General features: G+C 43.2%; 2 protein-coding genes across 2 annotated transcripts; both read left to right on the top strand.

Moving 5' to 3' along the window:
• Positions 1-2,240: 2,240 nt before the first annotated feature.
• LOC136514866 (uncharacterized) lies at positions 2,241-4,679 on the top strand. The gene is made up of 4 exons (XM_066508572.1): positions 2,241-2,347; positions 2,698-2,855; positions 3,404-3,920; positions 4,451-4,679. Exons 1-4 carry the CDS (start codon positions 2,275-2,277, stop codon positions 4,585-4,587), a joined length of 885 nt encoding a protein of 294 aa, XP_066364669.1. The 5' UTR covers positions 2,241-2,274; the 3' UTR covers positions 4,588-4,679.
• Positions 4,680-9,059: 4,380 nt separating this feature from the next.
• On the top strand, positions 9,060-10,272 carry LOC136514860 (uncharacterized). The gene is made up of 4 exons (XM_066508567.1): positions 9,060-9,196; positions 9,354-9,409; positions 9,514-9,742; positions 9,841-10,272. Exons 1-4 carry the CDS (start codon positions 9,118-9,120, stop codon positions 10,116-10,118), a joined length of 642 nt encoding a protein of 213 aa, XP_066364664.1. The 5' UTR covers positions 9,060-9,117; the 3' UTR covers positions 10,119-10,272.
• Positions 10,273-11,882: the final 1,610 nt, after the last annotated feature.

Genomic DNA, 11,882 nt, shown 5'->3' with positions numbered 1-11,882 from the left:
CTGGATCTGATAGCTTTTCACATGGACCAAAACACTCATAGGAACACCTGAATCAAACATCACACAAGTTTACGGTGAGCTTGCATTTTCTATTTCTTCTTCTCTCTTGCTCCCACTTTCTCAAGTTTACGGGGTGTTTGGATCCCGTGACTAAAATTTAAGAGGTGTCATGTGAGGGTGTCACATAGGTGTTCGGATACTAATAAAAAAACAAATTACAGAATCCGTCGGTACTCCACGAGACGATTTATTTTCGTAATGTACACGCTCCTTGCAGTTGATGGTTGGTGCACTACTGCTGTGCATGTGAGGTCGCCTGACGCTGCATGGTTTGGTTTCATCGATAAGATCAATCGTTTACCGATGACTTCTTAAATTTAAATTTGATTAACTTTATAGAAAATAGTATTAATATTCATCACTCCAATCAAATAGATACATTATGAAAATATATTTGATAACAAACCTAATAGGTATTCAGTGTGATAAATATTAGTATCTTTTTTATATAAATTTATATAGTTAACCTTTAGATCGTTTAACTTAGCGTTGTTCTAAAATAAGTAAAGTCCACAACGGCCTCTCAACTATATTATCACAGTCTCTAAACTCGTAAACTTGTTCGACTGCGATCCCTAAACTTGAAAATTTCATATTTAGATTCTTACACTCGTTTGGCCATATCATCTTGAGTCCTAGACTCGCTAACTGTCTATTTAGGCAGTCAATTTATGTTTGGATCTAAAAGGTGATTTGCAAATTAAGATGACATAATTGAACAAGTTTGAGGATCTAAGCAGGCGATTTGCATGTTTAGAGATCAAAATGATATAGTCAAACAAGTTACCAATTATAATCTAAATGGACGATTTACAAATTTAGAGACCAGAATGACATATCCGAACAACTTTTGAAGAACATAATAAGCTTTACTCTCTCTGTCTAAAATAGAAGTCGTTTTCGCTTTTCGAGAAGTTAGCTTTTTTTTAACTTTAACGAATTATAGAAAATGGTCATGGCATGGGGAAAGGAACACTACTGAACCATACTACTGGTTAGAACGGATTAGTAGTACCTAATAGCAAGGAATGTGACTACTGAGCAAGACTCAGGTCAATCACGTCGCACACGCAGCAGCATAGGCAGCAAGGAGAGGCAGCAGTGAATCACGTCACAGGTCGCACACGCAACAGTGAATCACGTCCCAGGTCAATCACGTCGCACACGCAGCAGCAAGGCATGGGTGGTGAATCAACCAGACAGCGACTGCCGCGCCGTGAGTGATGGCGTGGCGGCGCCGCACCAAGATCGGTGGTGCGGCAGACCCTGCCACATCACCGGTCAGCGCCCCGGTCGTCGCCACGTCAGCTCTCTTGCCGCACCACCATGCATGGCGCGTCAGAGGCATTTAGCCGCGCCATGGCAATAGACGTTGTCAAAAGTGTTAGATTTGAAAATAAAAAACAGCCCGTATTAGATTTAAAAATAAAAAACAGCCCGTGTTAGATTTAGAATTAGTTTAAAAAAAGTGTTAAAATTAAAAAAATATCGACCAATGCAGCGTAGTTGTACTTTAAACCTCCGGACTTGAACGTCGTACTTCATCGTCAGTGACCTACCTCGTCAGTCGTCACGGGATTATATATATGATTTTTTTCTAGTATATATACAGAATGTCACTCTTGAGTCTTGACTCTTGACGACTAGAGTGGTTTAACAACCGTACTAGCATCGTGCGCTATTCTACTTCTACATACCGGTGGCACAAGCTAGCTAGATTACATACAGTACATATACACGCAGAGCGTCCAATGGAAGCCCTCGACTTCAACAACACAAACTGTACTAGTGCTACGTCGTCCAACATCGTAGTCAATAGAACTAGGCAGGAACCATGCAAAACCAGCTGCTATGCCTGTTTAGGTATGATTTATGCACACTCCCAAGGAAAACCAAGTCTAAGTAACAAGCAAAAGTAGTTGGGTTCTTGAGTACCAAACACCGGCTCACTCATTTTAATTTCCAGCTCTAGGTACGGTTCCAAACACCGTACCTCCGATCCAATTGGTTCCTGGAATCACATTTCACAACATAAATAGTATATGCATCCCATGTTTCTCAAGGAGCATGCAGCCCATTTCCCAGTCTCATTGTTGCTGAAGCCAGCAGCCTTTAACATACTTAAGGGACTGCATATATATATGCTGCTAGCTAGGTAGTGTGATCATAAAGGTGTGAGTTCCACTTCCACACACTCAAAGCTAGCTAGCTGCCATGGTAGCACTCAAGCTTTGGAATTTGTGTTTCGTAGTTGTGCTTTCATCGATGGCCATCTCTTGTTGCAGAGGTAATCTATCTTCAGTTCACAACAGTTTATGTTTGTTGCCGTACGAAGCATGCATGGCTAATTCAACACTTCCTTCTTCTGACTATTGCTATTCCTTACTTCGACTTTACTTGAGGGGTTCAAACTTAGTTTTATACAGTGCTCCTCTTGTTTTTGCAAAAAAAAGGTTTATATATACAACAGTTAAATTTAATCTCTCAGAATTTTAAGCCTTGCCAAACAGAAGCCAGCTCTTGTGTCTTTTTCACAGATGCTAAGGCCTTCCAAAACAAGGCATCCAGATCTACAAATGACACTTGACAAGCATATATAATTTACTGAACACTTTGTTGTTTTTATGCGCAATGCAGGACAAGGAGGAGGAGGAGGTGCTGGTGCTGGTGCTGGTGGCGCAGGAGGAGCAGCTGGTGGTGGTGCAGGGGGCGCGGCAGGTGGTGCTGTGGTGCCGGGGACACAGGATGCCATCCAGATTGTGTCACAGGCTGCTCTCTGCTTTGACAATAGACAGGTAACGATTCTTTGGTCTGCATTCTAATTAAGCTCAATTCATCACATCAACTGCTCTCTGTGAGGGTACCACATAAACAAGGTTCCTTCTGACTATAACATCCCAATTCCCAATTACTGCAGATCTGCACCAATCATGCTTATCACCAATATAATCCTTTGCATAAGATAGCTAGTTAATCTCCCAGCTTATTTGGTAGGCCATGCATTTTAATTCGTTTTTACAACCCCCTTCTAAGTTTAGTAATATTTGCTCCTTTCCTAGTTCACCGTGGAGCATACATCACCCCCTAATCCCTATACCATTACTGGCTTACTGCTAATAAATAACCGCAGAAGTACCTAATTCATCATACGTTCAGTAAACAATTTTATTTTGTGACCAAACTAAGATAGTTACAGTAAGGATAAAAGATTCTACAAAGCAGAGAATGACCCCTTCCGAATAGCTTTTCTTTGCCTTTTTGCACATGTATTTGATTCTACTAGATAAATGTACATCTGGAACAAATGGGCACTCTACTGAAGAAAGAAAACGTCGCGTGACAGGTGATAAATGGGTGCCTCCAAGCAATGGGCATCAATGTCAACGGCAGCGGCGCTAGCGGCAACGGCAACGGTGGCAGTAGCAACGGCAGTGGTGGCAGCGGCGGCAGAAGCAACGGCAACAGCGGGTCAACGGCGATCATGTGCCAAGGGCCGTGCTTCGGGCAGATGATGCTGATGATGACCTGCGTGAACGGCATCCTAGGCAACATCCAGGGCTACAGCCCTGGCCTCATGCAGGGCGTCCAGGCCGTCTTCCAGATGTCCTGCGGCAACGTTGGCAACAGCCAACAGGGTGGCGGTGGTAGTGGAGGTGCCGCCGGTGGTGGTGGTGGTGGAGGTGCCGCCGGTGCCACTGGTGTCGGAGGTGCCGGGGGTGCCGGTGGAGCTGGTGGAGGAGGTACCAGCGGTGCCAGTGGTGGTGTCGCTGGCGGCGCCGGCAATGCCGTTGGTGCTAGCGGGGGCAGCAATACGGCCAACAGTGCCAATACTGCTGGTGGTTCTACGAATCCTAACGGAGGTATGATCACCATTTTTTCGAAGCAAATCCTGCTTGTTTATATAGTTTATATACTCCCTCCGGTTATAAATAACTGTCGTTTTCTTTTGCCAAAAAACAAATTTGACTAAATATATATAAAAAAATAATAATATTTATGGTATAAAATTAATATTACTGAAAACTAGATAGATCGTTGAATCTATTTTCATAATAAATTGATTTGGAGATATAAATGTTGCACGTATTTTAAACAAATATAGTCAAACTTACTGTGCAGACAAAAAAAAAACTACAGTTATTTATGGACATAGGGAGCACGTAGATAGACAATCTGTTTAGCAAGAAAGTAGTATGCTAAGTCACAAAAAAAACAGTATGCTAGTAATTTCAGACACAAACACAAAAATAGTACTCTAAAGGAATATAATTAAAGCAAAAATGAAACATAATATAGCGGATTAAAATGGGATGAACAAATGAAATGCCATTCCCACCCATGCAATGTTGACCTGCAAGTCACATCTGACATCTGCAATGTTGACCTGCAGGCTCACACATGGCGGTAAGCAATCTTGATGAGCTAACCAGCAGCGCGGATGGGCCCATGGCTAGCTTCACCAGCAGATTTCCCTCAATGCTAAGGACTTGGGCGTGTATTTGGCTACTGCGGCTGTTGTGGCTTTGATATGAAACTGATTAGAGATAAGAATGTTGCATTGTAAACATTGCAGGCAGTTATTCGTTTCTTTCTCTTTGTAGTAAAGTAGTGATTTTCATTTTGCCATCAGTGAAGGTTTTACTTGAAGCCTGCGACTGTAAAATTAAATATAGACAATGTTTGTTTCAATTTTTAATTAAATACTCCCTCCATCCATAAAAAAGAATGCAATTCTCGCTTTTTGAGGAGTCAAGAACTTGACTAAATTTATATAAAAAAAGTTTAAATATTCATGATACAAAACAAGCACCATTAGATTAGTTATAGAATATATTTTTCATAACAAATTTATTTAAAAACATAAATGCTAATACCATTTCCTATAAACTTGGTCAATCTTAAGCTAGATTGATCAGCACGGATACCATAGTTATATTCTTTCATGGACCGAGTATACATGAAGGCTAATCAACGAACATAGGTTAAATCATTATAACACTCCGAGCTGTCTCTGTGGTCATTCTTGCAAAAACACGTCTAACGGACATGTGAGACAGCGAGCTCGTCGTCTCATCAGTGCTCCCACGCCAAATTGACATCTCGGCGCCCGTTATACGTATTTCAACGATGTAGTGACGACTTGCGTGTGGCATCAGGCCGTTTTGGCAGGAGAAGAAGGGTATCAACGCACAGGAGAGGAAGGACGCCGTGTGTCGGCACCGAAGCTAATGAATGTGGTGCCCAAAGTAGGAACCAGTCAGCTGTGGAGCGAGGAGGAACTACCAGTTATATTCTTTCGTGGACGGAGTACATAAAAGGCTAATCAACGAACATAGGTTAAATCATTAGAACATTCCGAGCTGTCTCTGTGCGGCCATTCTTGTAAAAACACGTCTAATGGACATGTGAGACAGCGAGCTCGTCGTCTCATGAGACGGCTTAGACTGATGCTCCCATGCCAAATTGACATCTGGCGCCCGTACAATGGATTGCAACGATGTAGCGACGGCTTGCGTGTGGCATCCGACCGTTTTAGCAGGAGAAGAAGGGTATCGATGCACAGGAGAGGAAGGAGGTGTGTCAGCACCGAAGCCAATGAATGCGGTGCCCAAAGGTAGGAACTAGTCAAGTGTAAAGCCATGGAGGACCTACAAGTTATCCTTTGATGTACGACACGAGTCTTCGTGGCTTTCTCAACAACTTAGAGGTAGGTTAGTCTTTGTGGTGAGTCGAACCACAGAAGAAATACCTTGTCATTTGTGTTCTTACTGCTATCTTTGTGCTCTAATTTGTGTTGGTTGTGAAATTAGGGTTTTCACTTGATCTACTTGCACAAGAGCTTCTAGCCTTGGAGAAGTGATGAAATAGAACCTCACTACTACCACGAACACTAACATTTCACTCGATCTACTTTTCCCTTACCAGAATTTGATTTGTGGTTTCGAGTTGCTCTAACGTTCTAACCGCTGCATTGAGTTTAACTTTTAAACAGGCCTATTCACCACCCTCTAGTCTTTCCTAATCCTTTTCAAGTGGTTTACTATAGATGCTTGACTTAATTGGCTATTATGATTTTTGATCTTAATATTCGTTCTATTGAGATTGAGACTGAAAATGTTGAATAACTAAGCCATTCAATCAAGGAGAAAAATGTTGAAATGACCTCAGGCGGTCAATAAAGACAGAGTCAAAAGGGGCTTAACAATCACGTAATGACCTTGATCGGGGCACTCCTAATGGACTAAACGGCGTCTCATGACCAACCCGCACTATAAGACTAAAGGGGTCACGTTAAGATGACTCTAGCCCCGTTCGCGTGCTCTTAAACCTGGCTTGATCCGCTTCTTTTTTCATCCGGAACAGTGTTTTCCTCTCATAAATTCCTCCAGAATTCCTCCAAACTATCCAAATTCCTGTATGAACCATACCATTTATCTCTCTTCTAGTTAATCCACATATGACCAGCCGCCGACCATCCTGTGTTGGTGTGCTCACCACCGACGCCCACTGGAGAAGGAGATGAACACTATGCCTGGATCACATAGACACGGGGGCTTTAGCAGCCCTCTAACATGAAGTATTATGGTTCTGTTTGGCTTAGCTCAACTTTATTAGTGAAGTTGTTTTTTCATGAGTAACTTTCCAAGTGTAGTTGAGCTATTTTGGAAAAACTGTTTAGCAAAACAGCTTCATGTATGGGTGAGAGAGAGCAATAAGGGAGAGAGCTAGGATAAGCTACTTTTTCAGCTTCATCCCAACTCATGTCTTTGTGAGAGGAGGAGAAAAACAGTTTCACCCATGAAGTTTTTTTTTTGGGAATGAGTGTGTGGAAAAAAAAAGCTCCCAACAACTTACGAAGCTATTGTGAGGTGTGCCCAACAGGCCCTACAAAGAAAAAAATTATAATTACCGATAGAAGCTGCCTCTATCAGGTACGTACAACAACATAAAGCATCGAACATGCAAGTGCGATATCAATATTGAAACCTTGATTGATTGGCAGTGGTTGTCAAATAAATGTTTCCGTGCAAGCAAGGTTATAGTTATAGCATGCCACTCGGTGATCAGATTGCCGTCAGCCCGTTAGATCCGACAGAGATTTGGGTACGAAAAAATCAGCTAGTCCTAGCTACCAAGATATGTCCGTTTTGACTTGGCAAGAGTGAAAGCACTACTCTTCCAGTCTTCCTTGGCTAAACTTCTCGTTGCCCTCCGGTACGGTAAATCAAAATCTGGGAGAAAGCTTCGATTTGTCGAGTGTTTGTAGACTAGCACCAAATTAACTTAAATAAGGAGCTTCACACACAACACACTGGTACAAGCAACCACGCGCATTACAACCAGATCATCCAAATCCTTTAATTAACATGTAAACCACCACGGCACCACCCAAAGTGATGAAGCCATTTGCTCTCCAGCCCTCCTGGCTGTGACGTGGTTGTACAAACGGGTAATGTACATATAGATATAGCACACAAAACACTACTCTCTCCTTCCAAAACAGAGTGTACTTCTAGATATAGTCCAAATCAAATTATTTTAAGTGTGGCTAAATTTATAAAAAATACCAATAATTTAGCTATGAAAAAATATTTTATGGTAAATCAAATGGTGCTTATTTGATGTCATAAATATTTGTATATTTTTTTAAGAGATTGGTTAAACTGAAGTTGATTTAGCACTGTAGCTAAATGTGCGATCTTTTTTGGAACAGAGTAAGTATTTACTGAAATTCTTTGGAGCCCTTGAAAAGTTGAAATCAAGGAGCTGATTCAGAGCTTCTGGAGATGATTTCTCATCACTACTAGCCCATTGGTTTGTTCCAACCTTATTGAATACTCCCTCCGTTCCTTAATATAAGCCGTATAGTTTTTAGCACGAATATTAACGCACGGCTTGAGGAAGTATGTGGGACCGAGGAAAAAAAGGAAAATCACACACGCACCGATTGGTTTCCCCTCATCGCTGGACCCACCGCCTACCTTTCCCGCGAGCGACGACGCGGCATGCAGAGGGAACCAGGTTTTCCCACTTTGATTCATCGTTTGTGCAATAGATTCTTCATTCGTTTCGCGATCTGTGCATAATTCGGATTTGCTATCTTGACAGAGGTAGAAGTGACAGAGTCGTATGGCAACGGTGGAGAAGAAGGGGACGGCCACGCCGGACTAGGTGGTCACGGCGACGCGGGACAAGCACTTCACGGACACGGCCATGTCCTTGACGTCCGCGAAGGACTCGGTGGCCCGCTATTGGGTGGTCGCCATGGTCTTGCGCACCGGGTGCGGTCCATCGTCAACAGCGCCATGGTCGGCGCTCATGGCGTGGGCGCCAGCAGGGAGGACGCACTGCAGTTACGTGGGCGAGCTCGCCTGGGACTAACAGGTCGCAACCGTGGGCGTGCACCTGTGACACGATGGCCTCCTCATCTTCCTATTCAAGGTAATCTGCTACTCGAGTTGATGCATGTTTTGTTCAGATCATGGGTACGATTAGATGTCTGCATGTGCTTGTTTATGGTCCATGTATCCATGTATCCTTTGTAACCTGACCATGTATACGACTAGAAGTAGCAATCTGACCATGTTTACGGTTTACTCATTCGTAATTTAGGTGCGAATGGAGGTAGAGTATCAATCGTTCTGTTAAGAAAAAAAAAATTCCTAAATCTAAGGGATTGGTTGGGGCATATGCTATATTTTGGAATTTTCTTTAAAAATCTATATGGCTTATATTAAGGAACGGAGAGAGTACAAGTTAAGAGCTGCATGCGTACAATTGCTCATGTTTTTTCTGTTGAGCAAATTGCATTGCTCAAAAGTTAGAGTATAGGCAATTCTTCTGGATAAGTTTAGCGAGGAGTGTGCAATTGAGCATCCTTTGGAGTATGAGTCGGACTATAGGTTGGTAAAAAACTCTGTAGCCTCGACACCCACATGCATGCTCAAATGGCCATATATTTATAACCGATCAGCCACAGGCTAATTTAGAGGCAATAGCGAGCATAAGCCTAACCAACCCTGTTCATCAGCTCATCATATTGATAATCTCTAAACAATGGCCTCTCAAAGAAGTGGTAGCTTGTTAGCCGCCCTAGCATTTGCCATTTGCACACTAGTCCCATGCTGCTCATCCAGTGAGTATCTGGTCGTACTTTGCTGTTTCAAACAGCTAGGACTTTCATAATCTCTGACATTTTCTTGGATACTCAAGGAAAATGCCTGAAACATCCCAGGAAATCTGAAATAAGCTAAGTTTGAAACGTCTTCGCTCCATATTGTATTTACTTGCAGGCAAAGAAGCCATGGAATTGTTCGAGAGAGCGTGCCATTGCTTCGATGACCCCAATGTAAGACATCAACGCTAAGTATAATGTCAATATAAGATTGAATCTCTTTCAGCAAATGCGTGAGCATATATGTTCATGTATGGCACACACCAATGAGTGCGCAGATCTACAGCCAGTGCGCGGAGGAGTTCAGGATGAACGTGGAGGGCGCGTTCCACGTGCAGCGGAACGAGGTGGACGAGTACTGCGGCGGGCCGTGCCTGGAGGAGACGCAGCTGGCGCTGCAGTGCGTGGAGGAAGTGGCCGCCCAGAGCTTCAAGTTCTCCAACGGCGCGTCGGTGCTGGCGGTGAAGCAGGCGCTCGGCACGGGATGCAGCTACGGCCCCGACAGAGGTAAACACTCTGTCACTCTGCGCTTGATGTTAATTTTGACGTCTTTCTTCCCCATGCCAAGCATGCATATCTGACGACTGAACACGAGACGTGCGCAGGAACCTTTGAGATCAGGGAGCGCAAAGAATGCGTCGGCGGCGCCGACGAGTCCTACTACCACAAGTCTCGCGACCACGAGCAGGAGAAGCCAGTCGGCGGCCGGTACTACGGCGAGGGCAACCAGCAGCCGTATGATGAGCAGGGCGCCGGATATGGCGAGGGCGAGGAGTACTGCTACGGGTACGGGGCCGCTGGCAGGCTAGGAGAGCGCAGCGGCTACCTGCAGATGATGATCCTACTGCTCGTTGCCTCTGCACCACTGATCCTCACGCTCTAAAATTCAGTTTGTGCTACCAGGATGTTATAGACCCATGTTTTATGCTCTGTTCCTTTGTTTTTTCCCATTCACTTGTCAGTCAATTTGCACGCAATGCCTACGTTTAGCACAAACACTTCTTCTACAAATACATATGTTGCTAGTATATACTACCTAATAGTAAAGTATTGTACTTTCTTTAGTCCGCCACTCGATCCATCATCCCTCACTCTCACTCCTCTTTTTCCATCCTTCAGTTCGTCGTCCCTTGCTCCTAGCCTTCTCGCTTTGACAGGTGGCAAACATAGAACGACGACAGTAGTCCAAGGCCTAGGGTTCCGTGTTGGTCTATCGGTCCTCACTCACGCCCATCTTTTTTGGTCCATCGGTATATAAAGTGGGCATAATTAACCAAATGCAACTGAATATGATTTTTTGCATCTCTAATTCACTCTATAGAAGTAACTAACTAAATTAAGTCTGATTAATTCAATCTTCTCGCTCATTTACCCAAAATAATCAAATTTTGACCTAAACTTCCTTATGCTATTGCTAAAAATTAACATATGTTGAGTAAGGTAGCTCGATCTTATATTGTTTCATATTGTGTTTTATGCAAATGTTTGGACGGAGAAAGAACAAATTTTTGGACGGCTATAATTGTGTTTTATGTAATAGTGTTAGTGAGGAAATTAGCTTCCATCTGTTTTTTGAATGTCCTTTTAGCAACTCTTGTTGGAACCCCCTGTCAATCCATTGGGATTTGAGTCTTCAATTTCTGGACATGATGATAGAAGCGAGAACAACCTTTGGCAGTCTCATCTTGAGAGAAATTGTTATCATGGCTTGCTGGGCTATCAGGACTACTCAACTAGTAATGGAGTTCATTTTTGACAATAAGAGCTACGAGCCTACGACCTTCCAAATTGGAAAGCCACATTCAAAGAAGAGCGTGGGTTGGTTTGTATAAAAAAAAACCTCAACCGGGGGGTTAAGACTGCCCTCACAGCATTATAAATAAGAAGAAGGACCTTCTCACCCGGCCGAGAAAACACCCGAACCCCCGTCCCCACCCTTACACGGTGGCTTTCCGTCGCCCAAGTGAGAATTGGGCTGGTGCCCTCTAGTGCTTTGGTTATGGGGACGGACGAGGGGATTTTTTTAACCTCAGTCTGAAATTCGCTCCCACGGGGAGTTGAACCCAGGACCTGAGAAGTGTCGCTGGGTCACCTAACTGTTTGAGCTAGGCGCCCTTTGACAAGGTCTTGTTTGTATCAAAGCCAAGCAGAAAATAAGAAGGGCTTTAAGTTTGTGGAGAGAGAATTTTTCTTAGCATTTTCCTCCTTTTTTTCTTTGGGCTCTTTGATCCTTGTACTTTGTAAATACCATCTCTCTTTGTTCTTGCATATATACAAAAAATACAGGTAGGGGCCTCCCCTGCTGAACCTTCAAAAAGAAACCATTTAGGTCTTGTTTCAAAAGAGTAGTTCTAGTTTTGAAGAAGGAGATTATTTTTTTGAACGAAACTGGAGGAGTTTGCACCCCTACATCATAGATTAAGAATAAAGAAAGTGGTTCAGTATATAGGAAAGAAAGAAAAAGAAAAGCTAGAGTACAACGAGAAGGGAGGAAATCTAGGACACAAAGAAAGAAACATGAAAGAGCAGTACAAGCACTGCTAGCAACCAAGCTAAGTAAGATTTGCAATCCATTGATCTATTCTTGGGGAGTATCTTCTTTTCGCCCTTAAGTGTAAGAGCTGGAATTCCTCTTTGAAAATTTGCT

Source organism: Miscanthus floridulus, chromosome 17, assembly GCF_019320115.1.
Source record: "Miscanthus floridulus cultivar M001 chromosome 17, ASM1932011v1, whole genome shotgun sequence".
Classification (NCBI taxonomy): Eukaryota; Viridiplantae; Streptophyta; class Magnoliopsida; order Poales; family Poaceae; genus Miscanthus; species Miscanthus floridulus.
Note: the sequence above shows the minus strand (reverse complement) of the source record. Positions and strands in the feature narration are given on the sequence as shown.